Raw genomic sequence first — 24,357 nt, 5'->3', positions numbered from 1 at the left:
TCATCTTCCTTTGGGTTTGTTGGCAGCGGTGTCCTCTTACTGCTCAGAATGTAAGCTGTTGACTGACAAGTGATGTAATACACAGAGGAGTTGACTTTATTTCCTCTACCTCTTAGAAGAAAAGCTACTAAAAATATAACTCGGGTTCTGGGCCCCACTGCTTTGCCTCTAATAACATTCGGCCACGAGAGTCTGCTGTGCCTGATGGAGCTGGGTCATTTATAAAACATTAGCATCCCTTGTACTGACATTTCACTTTTCATATTACAGGACTTACCAGGTCTTTAAAAAAAATTAATAAAGTGCTTATAGCCTTCATTTTCCCACCAAGGGCTTTGATGCCCAAAGTTGGAAATGAAATAAGGAATGTAACAATATCCTCTGGTTGTAAGGGATGGCCAGGACTGTTGCCTTGCCACCAGTTAGAACAGGGGGACCCCTGGGGGGTGATTATAGACTGTAGATTATTTGTTCTGGCTTCTTTGGGTCTCCCTTTAGTGGAACTCTCAAGTCCTATAGCCAAAATTTGGCTGTCCAGCTCTGAGGCAAACTATTCCTTCCTTCCCCGCTCTTTCAGCATCACTTCCTTTCTCTTCAGCCTTAAGAGTTGGAAGCACCTATCCATAAAACTGGCCTCCCTTGTCCCCCTGCCATACTCAGAATCCCTCCCCTCCATATTCTCTACACTCCTGGGCTTTCCTATGGCAGAAGCATGGTGTTTCAAGCCTCCTAAAAGAGCCCCCTGTGCCCCAGGTCATGGCTGTCCCCTTCTAGCCATGGGGACCCCCCTGGGGCAGATATGCCTCAGCAACAACGCCAGCTGGTCCCAGGGCTTCTGGGAACAGGCCAAAGAGGAACCAGGACCAGCCTGTTCAGCAGAGGGACAGCAGAGGCAGTGCCGACCCAGCTCAGGCAGCGAGTGGGGAGTGAATCATGTTCTGTGCGAGGGAAGATCTGGAGAACAAGTGGTTTTTCTGTCTTTTTTTTCCCTTCCTTCTCTTGCCGTCCCTATGAGTCAACGTGCCCTGCTCCACACGTCTCCAATTCACCAGCAAACGTGCCATTTTCTCAGCGCTGTGCCCAGGCTCTGCAGGCCCCACACAAGCCCAGAGATCTGTCACTCCTTCAGGAATGTTGGGTTAGGAAATGAAAAACAGAGCTTTCTTGTCCAAGATAATTTTTTTTATTGGTTTTCTCTCCCTAATTGGATTCAGTGTTTCTTCCCTCTTATACCCTCTCCAAAGGGGAAATTTGTGTTTGCTGTTTGTGCAAAATGCAGAAAAAGTATCAGCAACCCTCATGTTTGCGGGGGGAGGTGGGGTTGTGCTAAGGTTGGGGGGGGGGGCGTGCTTCCAGCCAACGGTGGGATCAAGGATAGAAATGGACCTTCATCCAACCCGCTATTCCCTTCCCTGTTTGAATTCCTCTTAACGATGGCAGGCTTTTTCCGTTCAGTATTTCTGATCTTAAAACCTCCTTAGTCTGTTAATCAGGAGACATACTCTCAAGCAGTGTAAGAGTGAAGGCCCCCTCTTCTTGAGCTCTGTCTTGCAGGGACCCCTTGAATCTAGGCTAGTATCTGAGGTCCCTGTTACTGCTAATGCCATCCTGCTGAGATTACTCCCTACTTACACTGTATCTATCTTGCATATACAGTTATTTGCCTGTTCTCCTCATTAGAATGTAAGCTCCTTGGGGGCAAGGACTGGCTTTGCCTTTCTCTCTATCCCAGTGATGCTTGATGGTGATGTGTCTGCCGTTCCTTAGGACACTGATGGTTTTCCTGCCCTCCTGCATAATCCCCTTCTCTACCTGGGTTTTCTGTCTTAAGGAAAGTCATCGCTTGGGTTGGGTTGGGTTGGGTTGGATTGGGTAGGGTTTAACAACTGGGTATGAGCCTCCATGCTCCTGTCCTCTTGCCCCACTTGTAGTGAATCCTAGGCTAGGTACACTGTCCACACCTGTTGGACTAACACTGTTTAAAACGGCTTCACTCTTCAGCTGATAAACAAAACGACCCTCTTCCTTTCCCCATTCTCACTCTTTTCGTTCCCCAGGGGCCTGGTTCGTTAAGAAGCCCACAAGCTCTTGGGTTTTCTTTCCCCTCCTTGGGCACAGAAGCTGTTCCAAGAGGTGTGAGGGGGTGTTGGGGGGGGAGGGGAGGTAGATGGGAATTCATTGCATATAAAAAGTACCCTAAGCCACTAAGAACATTGGTCCCCTGAAGTGACTCTTGCCACTCTCCAGTTCCTCCACAATCACCCCCTAACCTTGGACTGGGCCAGGGTCAGGTTTTGGAAGTATGGCTACCAAGTTTTTCTAGACCAAAAAAAATTATTGAACTTTTCCCCCACTAAAAATTCCCCAATACAATCCTTAGTTTCAGCAGGTATCATTTCCATATAGTTTATAAACATGATATAAGATGTACAGTTTGATAACTGAAGGGGGAGGACCTGTGCATTTATATATATAGAAAGAGAGAGAGTATATATATATAAGTGAACAGTTAAGAAACCCCACCTTCTGCAAGGGCCTTGTTTCTCCCAGGGAAGTCCTAAATTCCAGCCTCTCACAATCTCTCCTTTGGTAGTTGGCCCCTCAGGAGCCCAGCAATCAAGTGCTAATAGGCCAGTGTTGCCTGAGACACAGGAATATGAGAGGTCTGAACCCCATGGGGCCTAAGGGGGGGTCCCAGGATTGTACAATATGAGGGCCGTCTGCCATGTGGACACACTCAGGACTTCCATGGCCATCCTCATTTCTCTTAGAGCCGTCTTGCTCCATCCCAGAAGTGTGGGGTCTTACAAACCCCTTAAAATTAACAGGATTTTGTAGAGAACACAGCTCCTGTCTGTGTGTTTGTCCATTTGTTGTTAATGAAGGATTAGCTTGTGTCTTTTTAAAAAATTTTTTTAAATCTCTTCACTTGGGTTGGCAGTTTCAGTGGGTGCTCGGACAGGGCCATTTGTGACAGCTGGGTTGGTAATGCCTCTAATCCCCTTCCACTGCGGGTGCTGTACAGTTTGGGCTTGATAATCCACCGGGCCATGGACAGAGACTGGCCAAAGTCTCTGCCATCCTTTCCCTGGAACCGGCAAATCCTCCATGTAGAAAAAAAGAAAAAAGAAATTCTGTTCCTTTGTAGATAGGTGGCAGTGCCCTGCGCCAACTGCCCTCCCAAGCTATCAGCGGAGGGTAACTGCCAGCACCAGGATCCATGCCAGGAGGGTGGCCCTGAGAGCGCTGCCCCTGGAGGCCTGCTGTACCCCACTGGGTGAAAGGATGGGGGTCCTCCGGGCGCATTTGCCCTTCTTTTTGGGGCGTGCTGTGGGCATCATGTCAAAGTTGAACTTGTGGTGGTAGTCTGGCACATAGTCCTGGACCTCATGGCCATTTTTCCGGGCCCCACCAGCCCCAGGTTTGGAGATCTGGTTCCGATTTCTGTAATTGGTACAGTTCTTTCCGGACTTCTTGGAGCCCGGGCGGGAGCCAGGCTGGTGGCCGTGTAAGCTGTGCTGGGACCCCTTGTCCTTGGGGCTGCCATGGGGAGGGTGATGTTCCTTGCGAGCTGCCCGGTCAGTGGTGGTGAGGGTGTGGGATTTGAGCTGGTGCAGAGACTCAGCCCCTGTACAGTTCCTGAAGTCCTGGGCCTGGAGTAGCTTCAGATCCCGGCCCTGCATCGTCTCGGGGGAAGCACAGAGCACGCTGGAGCTTGAGCCCCGGAACCTCCGCAGCCATTCCCACAGTGACCGGGCCCGGCAGCCGCAGTCCCAGGGGTTGCCATTGAGCCGGAGAAACTCCAGGGCTCCCAGGTAGGTGAGACAGTCCCCTTGCAGTTCAGAGAGGCTGTTGTTGAAAAGGAAGAGGGTGGTGAGTCTCTGGAGGTCATGGAAGGCGCGGTGCTGCACCAGCTGCAGTTGGTTCTCATGGAGGAGCAGGCGGTCCAGGTTGACCAGTCCCCGGAAGGTGTTCTGGGTGAGTTTCCAGAGTTTATTGCCGTGGAGGAACAAGTGACTGAGGTTGACAAGGTCCACAAAAGTGTCATCCTGGAGAAACTCGATGTGATTGTCCTGCAGGTAGAGGTACTGGAGGTTGTGGAGGCCGCTGAAGATGCCTGCGGGCAGGGAGCTGAGCCCACACTTGTATAGGTATAGGGCATGGAGTTTGGCCAGGCCCTGGAAGGTCTCCGGGGCCAAGGTCCGCAGGTGGCGGTTGTCCCCCAGGTCCAGCTCCTCCAAGTGCACGAAGCCTTTGAAGGTGTCGGGGTCGATGGAGGTGATGTTGTTGGAATAGATCCAGAGTGTGACCATGGAGGGGCTGAAGTGGCCTGGGAGGAGGAAGCCAATCTGGTTATTCTGTAGGAAGATGCGCTCGCTGTCCTCGGGGATGCCCTCGGGGATGGCGGCAAAGTTGTGCGCCTGGCAGCTGACAGTCATGGGCGCCGGGTAGCACACACAGTCCACAGGGCAACAGACACCCACCTGGAGCTCCAGACCACAAAGTACCAGGAACAACTTCACATAGTGACCTGTGCAGAGAGAGGAGAGCTAGGTCAGGGGGCTCTGGAGGGAAGAGGACAGGGGCAGGAGGAGCAGAGGGCCCAAGCATCCTCTCCTGAGAACCTTCACCTTTGCCTCCCACCCCAGCACTGGCTCAATTACTTAGTGTACACCTGCCCACATTCAGGTCCATGGGCCCATCCTTCCCTTGCCTTCATGCCCAGAGTCCCTGAATGGGGCGGGGAGGGGGTGGGGTCAGAGATTTGAGCTAGAAGGGAACTTGGAGGTCAGATAGGTTGGAATGAGTGAGAGAGAATGAAGGTATGGGCTTCCAAAGGGTGGGCATGGGCCAGCTATGCCCACCCCAAGGGGAAATGAGTAAGGCATGGGGGTGGGGGAAATATTCTCCGCCAGCATCAAGACTTCATGCATTAAGGTTACAGCTCTCTAGCCTTTAGCCTTGTCCTGGGAGTCATAGGGCTATAGAATCTAAGAGCTAGAAGGAAGATTAGTAATCATGGAATCCAACCCATCCCCAACATCTCCCTTAGCTGCTGGGGTGGCGAGGGGCACCAACTCTGAAGGGCCCAGGGCAGAGAACTTGTCCTTTAACGATTTCCCTTTCCCCTTTGTGATTGAAGAGAAGTGAGTCACACATAGTCTCAGTCACACCAATGCTAGAGTGGTGTTGGAGGAGGCCCTGGTGATAAATTGGCCAAGGCCCTCTGAGCTGAAGCTGCTGGTCCAGATGACTCCTAAGCCTGGCAGGAGGTCCTCTTCCCCCACAGCTGACTCAGGCCCAAGAGCTCACCCTTGGCCAAAATATCTTAAGGGAAGAATGTCAAAGGACCAGAAAATATCACCGGGCGGAGGGGGGGGGGCGGACGTTTCCTGGAACAGCAGCCCCAGATTAACAGCGGAAGTGTAGGGACCGTGGCTGACCCTCAGAAACAGCTGCTGTCTCTCTGCTTCCCTGACTCCGCACCTTCCCCTCCTCATCCTAGCTTTTGTTTTCTCTTCTTCCACTCACCCCATGCTCCCTGACCCTAGCAGTCCCCACCCTGGCTCTCCCTTTCCCCCCATGCTCAGCCTCCTTGCTGGCCCTGGCTGTGGTGAGCACTTGCCCCTGTCCAGAGCACTTCCTCTGTAGCTCTTTCTCTAATTGGGCATTAATTAGGCATTCGTTAATGGATCCTTAAAATAATTTATTTTCGGATGTGTCCAGCCTGTGGTCTGATAATAGCCCTACGCTCATTATTAGACCGGCCTCATTACAAATGTTCGTCATTACCTGCTTCTTTCCAGGGCAGATCAGCCACTATTGTAAGTGGAGATCTCCCTTTGCATTATTGATGAAGGAGGGCTCTTTCTCTCCACAGAATTTCCTCGTTAGGCAGCATTAGGGGGAAGGGGCGGATTTCAGGACCTTTGTCTCACTCTCCTCCACCCCCACCCCAGCACAAATAATAAGCCGCTCACACTTAGATGGCTGGTCCGAGGGTACAAAAGCCTTTCTGTCAGCAGCCTAGGGAGCCAGCAAGGACACAGACTATCCATGTCGATTTCATAGATGAGGAAACTGACGAGAAACCCCCAGGGTTTATTTAGTCTTTGTAGCAGGCTGTGTCAGGACCTAACTCTTCCCTGACTAATTCCAACGTATCTATTTACCGCTCATCTTGACTTGGCACGAGACACATACCGTGATTGGAATGGTGGTCTGGACCTGAGATTTCATCCGTGTAGATGAAATTCCAGTATGAAAACCCCCTCCACCAATGCATACTGATAACCGAGCCATCTGTAACTTCGTAATCCTATAGAGTTGCCTGGCACACCGAGAGACCATGGGCACCCATGCCAGGCCCTAGATTCCAAATGAACTGGCCATTCTTCCTCCAAAACATGCCATCTCCCCCATGGAAATGTCCCCATTCCTGGAACGTACTCCCTCCCTCCCCACCTCCACCTTTTGGGATCTCTGGATCTCCTCCAAGGCTCAACTCAAATTCTGTCCCCTAAAGGATGGAGATTCCCCACCCTTCATGCTAATTAGTGTTCTCCCACTGAAACTGCTTTATTTATATCAGCTTTGTGTCTTTTTTGTATCTGAGGGGTAAAGAGCTGGCCTTGGAGCCAGGAAGGATTTTGTTCAAGTCCAGGGTCAGACACATACTGACCATGGAACCCGGGCCTTTCTAAGTCCTCAGAGTAGGTGCTGACCTGCATTGGTGAAGGGAGTTTCCTCACCTGGGAGGTCTCTCCCCCAAGGAACAGGTCTATCCCTGTATGTGTATGTGTTAGTTTTTGTCTCTCCAGTGCCTCCCACGCTGCTGGCAATTCTTTGGTGCCTAATAAATGTTGAATGAATGAATGAATGAATGAATAACTGCCTTGAGCATAGGTCTTTCCCACTCCAAATCTAGCTCTCTGTACCTACCCCACACTGCCTCCCTCCAAGTTTTATGACATTTAAAATATGTGCATTTATAGAAGGGGATGGGAAGGAACTTCACTGAGACGGGGAACTCCCCCACTTCCAGTGCGAGTCAGCCCTTCTTCTCTGAGGCAAGCTAAGCAGTGGGCTCAGAGTGGCACAGCCAGTTCGGATCCGAATCAGAACCAGAACACAAGTCTCCCTGGTTGGAGGAAATGGGGCCTTTATAGAAGGTTGCCATTAACGTGGGTCTCTGCTTGTCCTCCTTCCTTCTCCAAGGGGTTCACTCAGGAAGGCTGCTTCTTTGGTGCCTGATGATACCAGCCTAAAATGAGGGGAGGGGGAAGGAGAGACTCTCAAAAAAGCCATTAGGTCCCACCCCCGCTCCAGTGTCCAAGGGATCGCTAGGGAGCTGAGTACCTGAGACATGCTGGGGAGCCCCCACACAAGGTTCTCCCTGGTGTCCCTCCCACTTCTGAAAGTCGCCCACCCCCTCTCCTTGGGTAGAAGGTGTTGAGTGAGGATGAGGAGCACTCCACCCCCCCCCCCATCCCTAACCTTTCTTTCCCTTCCTGGGCTCACTGGGGCTCCCATCAGGCACAATAACCTCCCTAGGGAGGTCCAAGCCTCTGAAGCCTGGAAGGTGTGCCTGGGCTGGGGTGGGAGGTAGTCGAGCCTTGTAGCTCTCTCCCCAACTTTCTGCTTCCATCTTTTCCTCCTTCCCTCCATCCTTCCATCCATCCTTTCTTCCTGCCCTCCCTTCTTCCCTCCATCCTTCCTGCCCTCCACCCTGCTCTCTTTCTATCCATCCTTTCTTCCTGCCCTCCCTCCCTCCTGCCCTCCACCCTGCTCTCTTTCTATCCATCCTTTATTCCTGTGCTCCATCCTTCCTGCCCTCCATCCTGCCCTCCTTCCATCCCTCCCTTCTTCCCTCCTCTGCTCGGCCCGCCGGCTTCAGGCCCTGCCCTCCACTGTGGGCCTCTCTGCTCCCGCTGCCGCCCCCCTCGTTTGCTGCAAACGGGCTCGTAAAGAAGTGACAGCTCCCAGCTGTTGGGAGTTATGGGCTCCCGGAGAGTGACAGCTGCTTCCCGTCCCCCTCCCCCCCCCGCCCGCCATCCCCCGCTCCCGCCAACAGAACGTTTCCAGCTCATAAAAATCATCGCAGATCATTGGCTTTGTGCATAATCGGGTTAAAGCAGCCAACTCGCAGCTTTGGGAAACTGGGGGGCTGCGCACCCGCGCCCGCCTGGGCCCTGGACCCCCAAGCTACCCGGGCCTTTCTGTGGGCAGTCAAGCCGGGGACGGGGTGGGGTGGGGCAAGGAAAGAGATCGATTGGGTGGGGGACCAGGCAGGGCTGCTCCTGCACCCCCCCAATTCCTTTTGAACTAGGAGGGGCCTTGGAGATCACTTCATCCAAAACCCTCATTTTATGCCTGAAGAAACAGGCCCAGGGAGGGCCAGCGGTTTACCCAAGCTCACACAGCCACTTAGTGGCAGAGCCCGGATTGGCACACACTTACACAGAGCTTGGCAGATCACAAAGCAGAGTCAGAACTTGAATCCATATCGCTTGACACCAAATCCGACGCTGCTGTCTCCTACCACGCAGCTGAAAGTGAGTTTCAAGGTCATCTATTCCAAGCACCAAATAAACCGCAACCCCCTTTACAAGATCTCCCCATGACTTGTCTCCCATGGCCTTTGCTTGGAGACCTCCAGTAATAGGCAGCTAATTACACCTCGAGGCAGTCTATCCACTCTGAGGCAACTCTGCGAATGAGGAAGTGTTCACGGAGCTCAAGACTCCACAGCAGTCAAGTCAACTCTACGTGTATGGAGCAAGCACCTCCCATAGGGAGAGTGCAGTGCTAGGCACTTGGGGGGTGGGAGAGAGATTTGATAAGACCAGAGTCTTTGCTCTCCTCCTATTCATAGGCTAATAAACTCAGAATCTATTAGGGCTGCAAAGACCTTGGAGATAGTCAAGCCCTTCTCTCCGCAAAAGCCCCCTTCCCCCTCCCCACTTCTGCCTTTGTTCTTGGATGGGATGTGTCAACCATCTTCCCTCCCTCTGGCCCCACTCATCACCCCGGTAACTTCCTGGACCAAACTGCCCCTCCTTTCCTGGTCACTATGGTTTGGTTTCCCCCGTTAGAATGTAAACTCCTAGAAGGCAGGAGTCGGCTTGGATTTTACTATTTGTGTGCCCGGTGCTTAATAGAGGGCTTGGTGCACACAATAGGGCTTTGTCATTCATCCATCCATCTGTCCAATGAAGCTCCTTTTTACAGAACATTCAATCAATTAACAAGCATTTATTGAGTGTTTACTATGTAGCAGACACAGTGCTAAGCACTGGGGACCAAAAGAAAGGCCCCAACAGTCCCTGTCCCAGGTGGAAAAGCTGGATAGAGCAACGGGAGTTCAAATCCAGCCTCACACTTACTAGCTGTGTGACCTTGGGCAAGTCACTTTACCCTGATTCCCTCAGTTTCCTCATCTGTCAGATGATCTGGAAAAGTAAATGGCAAAACATCCTGTATCTTTGCCAAGAAAACCCCAAATGTGAACAATGAAAACTTTTGTGAAATGCTTTTCAAGCCTTGGAGTTTAGAAACTTTTTTTTTTAAAGATACCAGCCTTCCGAGATGGACCTTGATAATCACTTCCAGTTTGTAAATGAGGGACCTGAGACTCAGAAAGGTGAAGGATCTGCCCAGGGTCAGACAGCTGGTCATCTGGGGCCGTGTAGGTTGGAGGCTTCCAATTCAGAACAATTCCCTATTGGCCAAGGTTTACCTTTCCCTTATTTATCCAAACACATCCCTAAAGGCTGCGTTGACTGGTCACTCATCTGTTCAGGTAACGTCAATGGTTCCCTGTTGCCTTTAAAGAATAAGATACAAACGCCTTCATCTGGCATTTAAAGCCTTTCACAAGTTGGCTCCAACCTATCTTTCCAAGAGAATTTACATATTACTCTTCCTCCTCCACTCAGACTTTCAGCCAAATGGGCCTACCTACTGTTCCCTGTACAGAACACTCCTTCTCTGGTCTCAGTGTCTTTGCACGGGCTGTGGCCCCATGTATGGTGCTTTCTCTTCCAACCTCCAGCTCCTGTTTAGGCTCCGCTCAAGGGATACTTCTTCCAAGAGGCCATTCCTGAGTCCCCTAGTGGAACATCCCTCCCCAAATCTGTGTTTCTCTTTGTATAGATTGTGAATTTACCCATGAATATGTTGAATCACGCCTGTAGTAGGAACAATGTCTTCTAGGGTAAGTCTCTGCCATGTGGGTTGGGAGAGGGTTTATTTTTTTTCCCCCTAAAAGGCAGGGAAGCCTAACCTAAGATTTGATTGGTCCTAGGGCTAAGTCTCTAGCTGCTGGCTCAGCATCCCAGTATCCCCAAGGACATCAAAGGCCAGCCCCAGAGAGGAATCAGGACTCCCTTAGACTTTGGAGGGTCCTATATCTCTATGGAAGTAACCACCCCCTGCCCAGCTGATCTGACCAATATGGAGGCAAGAGAGACTTTTATCCACCAGGTAAATCTTTTGTTAACTGTGAAGGGGGCTACAGGTATCGCATTTCTTTCCAATCTTAAATTACAAGACTGGCCTGAGTCAGGCCTGGCCTATAATAATCCAGGAAAAACAACGGCAACAAACAATAGTAAATATCTAGCATTTTTATAGCACTTTGAGGTTTGCAAAGTCCTATACAAATACAACAACGCTGGGAGAGAGATGCTATTATAACCCCCATTTTATGGAGGAGGAAACTGAGGCAAATAGAAGTTAAATGACTTGACCAGGGCCACACAGTGAATGTCTGAGGCAGGATTTGAACTCAGGTCTTCCTGACTCCAGGTCAGTATCCAACACAATACCAGGCACATAGGAGTCATTTAATAAATGCTTTACTGAATCAACAGGGATTTAGAATCAGGAAGACCCAGGCCCCATCTTGCCTCTTATACTTCACTTTGCTTTTCTGAGTCTCAGTTTCCTCTTTTTTTTTTTTCAGTTTCCTCTTAATACTCCTCAAAACAGACATCATGATATGAGTGGGGTCTGGTCTAACCCTCTTATTCTATGGTGAAGGAATGCAAGGTCTGGGAGAGTGAAATGATCAAGCTACCCAAGCAGTGAATAACTGAGCTGACATTCGAACCCAGGGCCTCAGACTCCAGATCCTGGCCTCACCACACTGCAGGGAACAGCATCGGATGATGTGAAGCCCCAATGAGATGATGCAGGCAAAGAGCTCGGTGGACTTTTCAGCTCTCTACAAACAGCAGTTATTATTAGGAACCACCAGGACTCACACTCTGCTGGCACAGCCTCCCTTCCAGAACTCAGGGTCACCTCCAGCCCTTTGGTGGACAGTGTGTCTCTCTGTCTCTCGCCTCTGCCTCTCTTTCTTCTCTCTGTCTCTCTTTGTCTCTCTGTCTCTCTTTTTGTCTCTCTCTCTTCTCTCTGTCTCTTTTCTCTTTCTCTTTTTGTCTCTCCTCTCTCTGTCTCTTCTCTCTGTCTCTTTTCTCTTTCTCTTTGTCTCTCTCTCCTCTCTCTGTCTCTGTTTTCTGTCTGTCTCTGTCTTTCTCTTCTCTCTCTGTCTCTCTCTTCTTTCTGTCTCTTTTTGCCTCTCTTCTCTCATTCTTCTTTGTCTTTCTCTGTCTCCCTCTTCTTTCTCTTTGTCTCTGTGTCTCTCTCTGTCTCTGTGTCTCTGTGTCTCTTTCTCTCTCTGTGTCTCTGTCTCTGTCTCTGTCTCTCTCTCTCTCTCTCTCACACACACACACCCTCCCTCATCTCCTTTCCTGAACACTAAGCTTATATCATCCGTATCATCTGTCCCTCTGTCCTCAGAGTGCACGGATGGTGTGGTATTTAACAAAGGCCTTGAAGGACACAGAGAATAGAAAGAGGGGGATGTTCTAGGTGGAGGGAAGGGGATGAGCCAAGCACTGAGGAAGTGAGGATGGCAAGGGGTCTTGTCCTATGAGGGAAAACGTGGAGGGGATTCCTCTGTGAGGCAGGTGATTGGATGAGAGGGCCTCTGCAGTCCAGCATGACCCAGGATCTGGGATTCTGTAGCTTTGGCAGCTCCTACATCAAGGATCACAGACTCAGAGGCCACCTAGTCCACCCCCCTCATTTGATCTGGGGTCAGGGAGGTCAGTGGCAGAGCCCGGGTTCAAACCCAGATGCTCTGCCTCCAAAATCACTGTGCCAAGCTGTTTGCCGTTGCTCCTCACTGGTTGAAGTCGGGGGTATGAATGCCACCCTGACCTGACTCTTCTTCAACAAGATACATGGCCAGAGGAGATTGTGGGATCCGGAATTTAGAGCAGGAAGGGTCCTGAGAGAGCGAGCACATTTTACAGAAGAGAAGACTGAAACCCAGAGCGAGCCCCAAGGGACTTGCCATCTTCTGACCCCCACCCCGACTGGATTTGTTTCCAGAGGGGCTGAGCTACCCTGGGCCAGCACCAGCAACCACAGGGGCTTGCATGGCCCGCTTTAAAGTACACACTTGTCTGCACCTTTCAACAGAAATAAATGGGCTGCGCTGGACAGAATCCTGGATCTGGGGTCAGAGGAGATGGGTTCGAATTCCCACCCACAAATGACCTTGGAGAAGCTCTTTCTACATGGGAGGCTTCAGTTTCCTCACCCGTAAAATGAAGGGGTTGGACCAGAAGGCCTCCGAGGTCTCGGCCAGCTTTAAATCCTATAGTAAACACACGAGCCGTGGCTGTGTTGACCCGTCTGATTAGCGGGCAAACATTTTACCTGCTTTAAATCACTAACCTTGGAGAGCAGAGCTTTCATGCTTCCCCCTTCACTGCCCAAAGCAGAGTCCTCCCTCCCCCAACACGGCCCACGTGGCCCTTCTCTCCTTGATGCTCCCATTGAACAAAGGGTGTCCCTCCCACCCAACTCGGGAACTTGCCCACCTATTTCTTACCTCTTCCTGCCCTGATCTCTGCTGGGTCCCTGCCCAGACTCCCCCTGCTCGCCAAGATGGTGGGCTTATCTCAGACACCCCTTGTACCAAGATGGAGAGATAGATAGATGGACAGATAGACAGATGGACAGACGGATAGCTAGACAGATAGACAGACAGATAGATGGACAGAGAGATAGCTAGACAGACAGACACATAGATAGATGGACAGATAGGCAGACAGATAGACAGACAGACACATAGATAGATGGACAGATAGGCAGACAGATAAATAGATGGACAGACAGATAGCTAGACAGACAGATTCATAGATAGATGGACAGATAGATAGACAGACAGACAGATAGACACATAGATAGATGGACAGATAGGCAGACAGACAGACAGACAGATAGATAGGCAGACAGATAGACAGATACATAGATGGACAGACAGATAGATAGATAAACAGACAGACAGATAAGCAGACAGATAACTAGAGAGATAGATAGGCAAACAACTAGATAGAGGATAGATCTAGAGATAGAAACAGAGATATATAGATATAGCTGTGGATAGAGATAGAAATGCATCTATATCCTAATGGGCAAAGGTGAGAAGGTATCCTTGAATCTCTCTGTGCATTGGAACAAGTGCCTTCAGGAGACAATTTGTTGGTCCGTCATTTTTCGGTCATGTCCTACTCTCCACAACCCAATTTGGGGTTTCCTGCAGATAGGGTTAAGTGACTTGCCCAGGGTCACACAGCTAATAAGTGTCTAGAGTCACATTTGAACTCAGGTCTTCCTGCCTCCAGGCCTGGTGCTCTATCCACTACTCCACCAAGCTGAACCTAGAAGACTTGGGTTCAAATTCTGCCCTCCTCCTCCTCTCATATTAACTACCTGTGTGACCTTGGACAAATTACTCTATTTTCTTGGGGCCCAGTTTCTTCAATCTATAAAATGGGGGGCTGGGTCCATAGTCTTACAGGCCCCTTCTATCCCCAAATCTATGATTCTTCATCCTTGTGGACAAGATAGAAAGATGTTGGCTATCATTTGGCAGGTTTAGGACTGGTTGAATGCCTAGATCCAAAGAGTAGTTTAATAATGTTTCAAAATCAGCTTGAAGGGAGGTCTGTAGGGGAGTGCCCCAGGTATCTACCCCTGGTCACATTCTATTCAAACTTCTTTTATTAATGGCACAGATAGGAGCATAAAAAGGGGTGGGACTAGAGGGGGACTGACCAATGATAATGGTCCAGTCCCAGGAGTATGCCCAATAGTCTCTGCTTCCTGCCAAACCTAGTTGGGAGTTTGGTAAACCTGCTCTCAGACTAGGACCTCATTGGTCTGTCCCCTCAACACATCCAGGTGGAATCCTTGCTACATTTTCAGGTGAAACAGGATCTAGCAACATCAACAGGCTTGAAAATTATACCCAATTCTAGGCAGATGACATGTATGTAATAGGAATAAATGTAAAGTACCTCACTTAGGTTCAAGAAATAAACGTCAAGTAAAGGGTGGAGGAGACACAGAGAGACACCAAGTCATGTGAAGATATAGATGTGAGCAGAGTACAAGTCCACTATGACTCCATATTTGGTAGGTGTAATTATGCCACATTATGCCATACACTAATGCCATACAGGATTAACATTAAAAAAGGTATAATGCTCAGAGCAAGAGCAGTGACAGTCCCACTGTACTGGGCCCAGGTCAGACCATGTCCAGAGTATTGTGGTCAGTTCTAGACACTCTATTTTAGGAAAGATTTTGAAAACTAGAGCAAGTCCAGAGAAAGGCAAACAGAATGAGCCCTGAGATTCTTTCATAAGAGAATTGGTTGAAGGCTCTAGGAATGTTCCTGGTAATGATTTTCCAGGATTTGAAGGTCTGTCAGATGAAAGAGGGATTAGTTTTGTTCTGCTTGGCCTGAGAGGGCAGAACTGGCCATATGGGGTGCTGGTTATGGAGACACACACAGTTTTTGGCTTGATAAAAGAATACCAATTGGAGCTATATCCAGAAATTGAGGGCTGCCTTGGGAGGTCTCACACTTGGATTCAGGGTTGTCACAGGGGGGATTCTTGGTCAGGTATAGGTGGTCTGGACAAGATGGCCTCTGAGGTCCCTTTGGACTTTGAGATGCGAGCGCGCATGTGGGTGTGTGTGCATGTGCGCAAGTGCATTCACAGCCCTTCTCTATTACTGGGCTCCCCTGCCCTGGACCACTTCTTGTCCAGTTCTCCTGGTGACCAAAGATATACATCTGGGTCAGGGTCACAGATGTAGTTTATGGACCAGGTAACAGATCAAAGCTCACTGGCCAGCAATGGAATAAGGCCTGCGGCCTGGGTCTCTCCAGCACCAAGCTGATCTCATACTCTTGCATCAATCACCAGGACAGATGTCTACCCACTCACTCCTGGGGCCAACAGGGACACGGAGTTCCCTGCCTGTTCCCTTCAGCTTTCTCTACTCATGTCCATCTTTCCCCAGAGATTTCTGCCTGCCCTCCCTTTCCGCCCTGCAAAATGAACATAGCCAGGGGAGGATGGAGCACAGGATTTAGAGCAGAAAGAGTGAGATGGTCCTGGCATGTTATAGAGGTGGAAACTGAGGATGAGAGAGGCCACGTGACCTTTTTTGACGCAATCAGGATTAAGCGACTTGCCCAGGGTCATACAGCAAGTAGGTATCTGAGGCTGGATTTGAACTTAGGTCACCAGGCTCCAGGGCTGGTGCTCTATCCACTGGGCCACCTAGCTGGCCACATGACTTTAATCCAATTTAACAAGCATTTTTAGAGCCTACTATGCACTAGCCTGTGTTAAGTCTTAGAGCTAAAAAAAGCAAAAGCCTTCAAAGAACCTAAATACATCCACAAGAGAAATAAAACCAGGTAAGTAGAAAAAATGAGAGGGACCAGCCCTGAGATTTCCTTCATGTTAGGGAGTCCCAGAAACTCCCTCTATGAATGTAGTTTGGCACCTCCGGAGCAATTTAGAGTCTTAAAGAGTTTCCTGGATCATCAAGAGGTTAAGTGACTTGCTCAGGGTCCTATAGCCAGTATAAGTCAGAGACAGGATTTGACCTGAGAGTTTCCTGGCTCTGAGGGCTGCTTGTTATCTGCTATGGCAAACTGCCTCTCAAGTTCAAATCTATGCAAAAGAAGGGGCACTGGGGAGTGGCAGAATGGAATCGGCCACTTTCCATCCTCAGACCAGAAGGATGCGCTGTCCCCCACGTGGCTGCTTCGGGAGCCTCAGCCCCTGGGCCTATCACAGGAAGCATCTTCCCTGCCAAGAGTGGACCTGCTGCCCCCTCACTAGACTATGGGACTCCAGGGGAAAGAGCAGGATCCCCTGAAGAAGCTGCCAAGGCCACCCTCATCACCCATAGAGCCAATGAACCCCAGACTCCATAAGGTACAAAAGTGGTAAAGAGAGGGGCAGCTAGGTGGCACAGTCAGTAGAGCACTGGCCCCAGAATCAGGAAGACCTGAGTTCAAATCCAGCCTGACACTTGACACACGTACTAGCTGTGTGACCTTGGGCAAGTCACTTAACCCCAATTGCCCTGCCCTCCCTCCTCAAAAAAAAAATAAAAACAAAAGAAATTGTTTTAAAAATGGTGAAGGGGAGACTTCAGAAAGACCTGGGTGTGAAAGTTGCCTCTGATGTGTATTATCAGTGTGGCCCAAGGTTGTCGTGAAAGCTCTGTGGGACTTGGTTTCCTCCCCTTGAAAAATGAGGGAGCTGTTCTAGACAGGTGATTTTCTTGGACTTGGAATCGGGGAGATGTCAGTTTGGGTCCTGCCTCTAACATGAGCTGGGCCACCCTGAGCCTCAGTTTCCCTATCTGTAAAATGTTTTGCAAAACCTTGAAGCGCGAAGAGATGGGAGTGATGGTTCCTACAAGGCTGGGGGGACAGACCGGGCACAGTTCTTTGGGGAAGCCCCTCGAGGAGGAAGGCAGGATTATTTCTGTTTCCCAGCCTGTTGTCATCTGCCCAGCCCTGGAGGCCCAGGCTTGGCTAGCAAGGAATGAGTAAGCATTTATTTAGCACTTTCTCTGTCTGACACTATGCTAACGTGCTAGCATGCTGGGGATACAGAGAGACAGGGAAACAGCACCCTCCAACCCCCCGCCGCTGGTGTTTTCTTCCTCGGAGGAAAACGAAATGTACATGTGATAATGGCAAATATTTACATAGCAGTTCCAAGTTTGCGAAGTGTTTTACAATTCTTATCTCCTCTGACCCTCCTGGCAACCCAGGGAGGTGGGTTCTATGATCATTATTCCCATTTTCGAGATGTGAAAAATGAGGGTCAGTGATCTGCCCTGGGTAGAGGTCCCCAAAGCCATCTTGTCCAAACCCCTTATTTCACAGGTGAGGAAACTCAGGTCCGAAGTCATCCAGGTAGTCATTGGCAAAGGAAGGATTTGAATCCAGGCCCTTTGACTCGGAATCTAGCACTGCTTCTATCATACCAAGCTCCCCAGCCTCTTCCCTGCAGGTCCCCAGTTAATACTCTTTCTCCCCAGGAGGCATCCTCTGCTTTCCCAAAGCCTGAAGCATTTTTGTCATCTCCCCCCACCCCAAGCTTTTCATCATTTGAGCTTGCCACATGAAAGGCTTTTAAACAGGGAGTCTTTCATCAACTGGCAGAGAGAGGGAAGGAGGGGAGGAAGGGAGAGAGGAGGGAGGGAGGGAGGGGGGAGAGAGACAGAGAGAGACAAAGAGATAGGGAGAGGGGGAGGGGGGATGGAGGGGAGAGAGTGAGAGACATAGACAGAGTGGGGGGGAAGGAGGGAGGGAGGGAGAGACAGACAGAGACAGAGAGAGGGAGGGAGAGAGAGGCAGAGGCAGGCCCTGCCCCCTCCTCCCCACCCTCAGCCCAGGGCCTTCCCAGCCCCTCTTCCTGCTGGGCAGGCCACCCAGGCCAACAAGCAGCTGCACCCTGAGCAGCCTGCAGACAAGGGCAGCTCTGTGCCTGGAGCCCTTGGTTCTCCTTCATCTTATACTCTTCTCTGCACATTTTCTATGTGTGACTCTTGTGTACCCATGATCAGTCAACAAGCATTGATTAAGCGCCTACTATGTGTGATGCACCAGGGACACAAAGACAGAAATGGTATTGCCCTTGCGCTCATGGAGCTCGTTCTATCAGGGCACACATGTAAATAAAATAAGTACAGAATAAATAAGGGGTAATTTGGTGGAGGGACATCTAGAAAAGCTCATGCAAGAAGCTGAGATTGAGAGTTTGAACTTTGAGATTGAGATTTGAAGGATGCTGGGAATTCTAAGAGGGAAGATAAGGAAGGAGAACATTTCTGGCATGAGGCCCAGCCTGTGCAAAGGCCTGGTGATGGGAGATGGAATATCATGTGTAAGGGATAAGAAGGCCAGTCTGACTGGACCACAGGGAGTAATGTGTATTCAATTTAGAAAGATTCCTGGAGCCAGTCTGTGATGGGCCTTACGAGCCAAGAGGCTGGACGTCTGGGAGGCTGGGGCTTGTGCTCCATCCTCCCCTTGTGCTTCCGAGTGCTCGGTACAGTGGCGGGGACAAGGGGAGCACCAGCAAATAAATGGTTGACTGACCTTGTGGACCTGTCAGTCATTAACTTTGAGCCTTTAAGATTCAAAATAAACCCAATCGTCTGCGTTTAGCTAATTCACTCTCAGCAGCTGCTCCCTCCCTCCATCATCCTTGTATCTCTGGTAGCTTCTGTTACCTCTAGGATCCCATCCAAACTCCTGTGTTTGGCATGCAAAGCCCTTGGCAACCTGGATCCAATGTACCTTTGCAGACTTTACTACACATTATTTCGCTTTCTCTAGGCTTTGGTCCAGCCAAACTGTCCTCTTTTTCTTTAAACGCAACATTCCATTTACCGTCTCTGCACCTTTGCCCAGGCTGTCCCCCATGCCTAGAATGCCCTTCTTCCTCCCTCTGCCTCCTAGAATCCCTAGCTTCCTTGGGAGCTCAACTCTGGCACCACTTCCCCCACCCCCAGCTACATTGTATCAATTTATAGCGGTGTTTTCCCCATAGAATGTAAAGTACTTTCCACTTTGTCTCTATCTCCCCCAGCACTTAGCACAGGGCCTGCTACATAGTTGCTAATTAATGGTTGCTTGTTGATTGCTTCTCCACCCTCCTGCCCACAATCAATCAACATGCATTGATTAGACACCTATTATGTGCTATACACAGTGGATTCAAAGACAGAAACAACACTTCCCCTGCCCTCCGGGAGCTTATATCTCCAGGGGCGAATCTGGAAGGGAACTTAGAGACCCCATTTAAAATCCAGGTGTTGGATTTTGGGTTTGGCTTTTTTTAAAGCCCCCTGCACTAAGCTTCTTCACAATTACCCACTCTAAAGCAGGAACCAGATATTCTGTGACTGAGGAGTAAGAGGGAGTCCGAGCCTTTGCCAGAGGGGATGGGGGAAGGGTCCTGTTTGCAGATCTCTTCTGCTTCCTCCTCCTCCCCAAGGCCTCGGGATGTGGCTTGGTGGGGGGAGGCAGAGTGGCTGAAGGGACGGGGAAACTCAAGAATTAGGAGAGAAGAGGAAAAAAAGGAGACAGGATTTGGCTGTTGTTGTTCAGTTCTGTCTGACTCTCTGTGACCCCATTTGGGGTTTTCTTGGCAAAGATATTGGAGCAATTTGCCATTTCTTTCTCCAACTCATTTTACAGATGAGGAAACTGAGGCAAACAGACTTAAGTGACTTGCCCAGGGTCACACAGCTGGTAAGTCCTGAGGCTAGATTTGAACTCGGGAAAATGGGTCTTCCTGATATGAGGCAGCTAGGTGGAGTAGTGAATAGAGTGCCAGGGCCCAGACTCATGAAGAGTCCAACACAACTGAACAAGTGGGGCCCCAAAGGGAAGAGAGAAGACTGGCGAGATGGAGGGAGTAGAAGGGATTGGGGAAGGAAGGGAATGAGGGAGGATGGAGGAGAAACATGAGCGTTGGGTAGGAGGGATAAGCATAGAGAAGTGAGAGGGGGGGATACAAGGAGAGCAGAGAGAGGGGAAGGAATGAGGGCCAGAAAAATGAAATCAAGATGGCGGCAGGATAGTCACTGTCCCAGGTAAGACACTCCTGGCTGTGTGACCTTGGGGAAATCAGTGTGCCCCTGCAACTCTCTTAAGACTATAAACTACTTTGGCAAATTAAGTTTCATTTACCACCCCACCGCCCAAATAAACCCCCCAACATCTGGCACACCAAGACTGCCATATTCTGGTCCTCTCCATCCACACTCCTCAAGCTATTCTACTCGGGGGCTTAGCCTTTGGATCTGCCATCCTTCCTGCCTGAGCTGCAGATGAAATCACCTCTGCACCATCAGCCCTCGTCAGCACCTTGCTGCCCCTGGATCCCTTTCCTCCCTTGCTCTCCTCCCAGATCCTCCACCACTGAAGAAATCTCCCCATCATTTCCCACTCAGGCTGCTTTGCTGAACTTCATCATCTCCATAAACCCATCATTTTGCAAGATGAAATCAACTCAGACGCTCTCCCCTCCTCAGAACGTCTTCCTCCTCCAGGCTGGAGGACTTCATCTTGCCCCTGCTCTGAGCAACCTTCCTCTTCCTCCTTAGTGCTTAGCACAGTGCCTGGCCCATTGTAGGCACTTAATAAATGTTCATGGACTCGGACTCTGCCTAGGGAGGTAGTGAGCTCCCCATCATCACAAGTCTCTAAGCACAGACTGGATGACCACTTGTCAGGTGTCTTGACTTCCTTATTTGGGTATGAATTGGTCAGGCTGGTCCCTGATGTCTCTCCTGACTCTCAAATTCTGTGGCTGGCCCACTTTCCCTCTGGACCTCCCAGGCCCTGTCCTTCTCAATGCTCCCCTCCCAGTTTCTGTGGCCACTGCCTTCAATCATGGCATCCTCCACACTAACCTCTCAGCTCTGCCTGTGAACTCCACTCAGCCTGAGGCCTGAGAGCAGGCTGCTAACTCAGTCTGGACCCCATGGATCATAGGTCAGTCATACATTTTGGCCAGAGAAAAATGAAGCCCCCTTCTGCCTGTGGTCAAAGGTAAGTGGGGGAAGAATTTTGGCCCTATACTCCAACACTTGTTTTACAGGGGTGGAAACTGAGACCCACAGAATGGAATGGACTTAGCCAAGGCCTTGTGGGTAGTGAATGGCTGAGCTGGGATTGATTCAAAGCCAGGACTTATTCAAATATCCCAGGGGATATAGATGAAGCCATGTGGCCCATCCCCACCAAGCTGAGACAGCCCCAATGCTGGTGAGTCAAGAGGAGCCTCTGTCTACCAGGAAAACAGCCAACTGTCAGTGGCCCCACGCCTTCTGCCAATCTTCTCCACCTTCCTCTGACTCAGTGGCTGGAACTTGGCTGATCAGTAGCCTCTCACTGATACCTTGTCACGGGGCTCATGCGTTACTCCCTGGGCTCTACCAGCAGCATCACCACCACCCACATACAGGCCATAGCTGGTGTCCACCCCCGACTCCATCGCCATCACCACCATGAGATGTCATCACCCATCTCTGAGTCTTTGCACAGGCTGGTCCCCATTCCTACAACACATGCCCTCCTCACCTCCAGCCTTAGATCCTCTGCCACCCTTCCCCCAAGAACCACTTCCTAACAGAGCCCTCTCCAGAGGGCCTAAGCCCTGGTTCTCATTCAGAGTAGCTGCCTTGACCCCTTTCAAGATTTGATAAGTGCCTACTAAGTGCCAAGCAAAATGAAATAGTCCCTGCCTGCCCTCAAGGAGCTTAAATTCAACTGGATGAGACTTGACAGGTGCCAAACAATTCTGGATTGGCATGTCAAACACTGTGACCAGGCTTTACCTGAAGTGAGACCAGGAGAATGTAACTTCCTTGAGGACAGGGACCATTTCTGTTCGTTTTATTTTTGGCTTAGCACATGGAAAGCATTTAATAAATGTCCATTAGACTGAATTCAATCAAAAGACAGGCAGGCCACAGAAGAGATGAATAAATGTACACCCCTTCTTTGCATAAGTGGGGACCTATGGGTGAAGAATGCTGCATATACTGTCAAACTCTGTTGACGTTTGGTTGGTTTTCTGTCTTTTTTATTCTTTGCTATAGGCTTAATGGGGAGGGAAGGGAGACGGGGTGCATTTAGCAATAAAGGTGATGTAAAAATAAAAGACAGCAATTAAAAAACTGGAAAAGTCAAGGTGGGGTCGGGGTCGGTGGCTGGCTAGCAGGGACTTTCCACTGGCTGACTCCCTTTCTTTCCTCCCTTTACCAGCTGACTTTTACTCCCTGAGGCCTCTGTTAGCCCGGCTGCCTAGGCAGCTGCCTTGGTCAACCTTGGGCCTCTCTCAGCCCCACCCTCCTCCCTCAGCTGGGACTGGGCTGACCCACTGGGTTAACGAAGGCTTTTTTCTAAGCCGATCGATGCTAATAGAATAGATTTCAGTGGTGAAATGCTCTCTGCTAATCGGATCAGGGCCTGTCCAGCGCTTCCCAGCTAGCCACAGAGAATGGCTGGCACCCGGGCCACTTGGTACTTCCTACTCTGACACTCTCCAGTGGCAATGGCCCCGATTCCCTCCTGACCTCCCCCCCACCCTCGATGTATCCTCCCCAGAAAAGCTTCAGGTCTCTGTAGCTGCTCAATCTGGAGCTGACCCAACCCCCACAGCCGGAGCCGGGGAGAGGACACATGCAGGAGCAGGAAAGGAGCATTTTCCAGCTTTGTCCCTTCCATTCTCCCTGTCCTCTCCCCACCCCCCTGCCTCCAAGGGGAGGCCCTTGAAGTCAGCATCCTCATTCATCCTAGTAAGAGGTCAGCCCTGGTGTTACCCGAGGAGTGTGGAGACCTGGCTTCTACCAATAACTTGCTGCATGACCTTGGGAAAGTAGCTGCTCCTCTCCAGGCCCCAGAGTTATCCTATGTAAACTGCCGGTAGGATCAGCTGATTTGTAGGGACCTCCCTGCGTGGATAATTCTGTCTTCTTGTTTTGGAGTCAGGAAGACTTTGGTTTGAATCCAGCCTCTGACTTTGAATAGCTGCAAAGCCCTATGCAAAGCACCTCTCAGTTTTCTCATCTGTAAAATGAGCCAATAATACCGGTAGCTGCTCCCTCCCAAGGTCATGGGGAGTTAATGATGTTTAAGTCTGTAAAGCGCTTTGCGAACTCGTAAAGGGCTAACAGAGAAGAGTTAGGAAATGTCAGAGGTGGGGAGCTAGGGGCGCATACTACTGCATACTGTCTGATTTGGCTCGGGTGATGGTTAGTTTTGCTGAATTGAACTGCCTTTTCCTTCTCTACCCTTTATTCCTTTTTATTCTTTGTTGTTGTTGGTTTTTTTTTTTAAGCAAAACTGAGTTTATCAGTGTAGGGAGCTCCCTAATGAGGAAATCCCTCTGTCAAGCAAAGAGGAAGGGGAAAGGAATAAGTATTTATGAAGCACCTACTATGTGCCAGACACTGTGCTAAGTGCTTTATAAATACCACTTGATCCTCACAATAACCTTGGGAGGGAAGTGCTGCTGGTGCTCCCATTTTACGGTTGAGGAAACAGAGGCTCAGTGACTTGTCCAGGGTCACACAGCTAGGCTGGATTTGAACTCAGATCTTCCTGACTGCAGACCCTGAGCTCTATCCACAGGGCCATCAGCTGTCACTTCCAGTTAGAACAGAGATTCTTAACCCGGGGCCCATGAACTTTTGGAAACACTGCATTTCAGTATAATTTAGTTCACTGCATTTCAGTATAATTGAATTCTTTGGTAACCCTATGCATTTTACGCATTTCAAACCATTCTGAGAAGAGGCCATAGATCTCAGCAGACTGGCCACAGGGGTCCATGACATACAAGCAAAGCTTAAGAATCCTGGTCTTAGAGTGTTTCCTGGGTCTCTGAGAAGTTAAGTGACTTGCCCAAGGTCACACAACCAATGGGTGCCAGTGGTGGGATTTGAACCCAGTTCTAACTGATTCCCAAGCCTTCACTGCTTTTCTTTTTTCATTCTTTGTCACAAGAGAAGACTCATTGCATAGGGGAAGGGGTGGGGATATATTCAAAGATGAAGCTGATGTCAATAAAAATTAAAAATAAAAAAGACGATGTAATCTAAAAAACCTCCACACTTTTGGAGGGCTATAGAAATGTCAGGGATTATTCCTTGGCTGTGGGCAGAGGAGGGGTGAAGAGCTCCTAGGCCTAGTATACACCAAATAAATAATAGAAGGGGGACGTTTTATTGGGATGTCTTGCAAATGGACCCAGAATATTCCTATAATGCCACGAAGCTCATTTCAGATCTCAGACTCCCCCGCCTGGGCATCCCCTCATGCCTTTTCAGGACCAGTGGCCACAGGAAGCAGGACAAGCATGTGGCTGGGGGAAGGGAATGGGGGAGTCTTAGCTACATCAGGAAGCATCTGTCCTTCCTGAAGGCAGCCTGGAG

The 24,357-nt window shown here is 49.9% G+C and overlaps 1 protein-coding gene across 1 annotated transcript in view; it reads right to left on the bottom strand.

Annotated features, from left to right (window-relative positions):
* Positions 1–1,166: 1,166 nt before the first annotated feature.
* The window catches only part of RTN4RL1 (reticulon 4 receptor like 1), a 127,641-nt gene continuing 104,450 nt past the window's right edge, over positions 1,167–24,357 (bottom strand). The window contains exon 2 of the mRNA XM_036765977.1: positions 1,167–4,531. Coding sequence (XP_036621872.1) covers positions 3,189–4,531 — 1,343 coding nt within the window. The 3' untranslated portion in view covers positions 1,167–3,188. The remainder of the gene's footprint in view (positions 4,532–24,357) is intronic.

This window comes from Trichosurus vulpecula, chromosome 7 (genome assembly GCF_011100635.1).
Source record: "Trichosurus vulpecula isolate mTriVul1 chromosome 7, mTriVul1.pri, whole genome shotgun sequence".
In the NCBI taxonomy this organism is placed as follows: Eukaryota; Metazoa; Chordata; class Mammalia; order Diprotodontia; family Phalangeridae; genus Trichosurus; species Trichosurus vulpecula.
The sequence above is the reverse complement of the archived record's forward strand: the minus strand, read 5'-3'. Positions and strand labels throughout refer to the sequence as shown.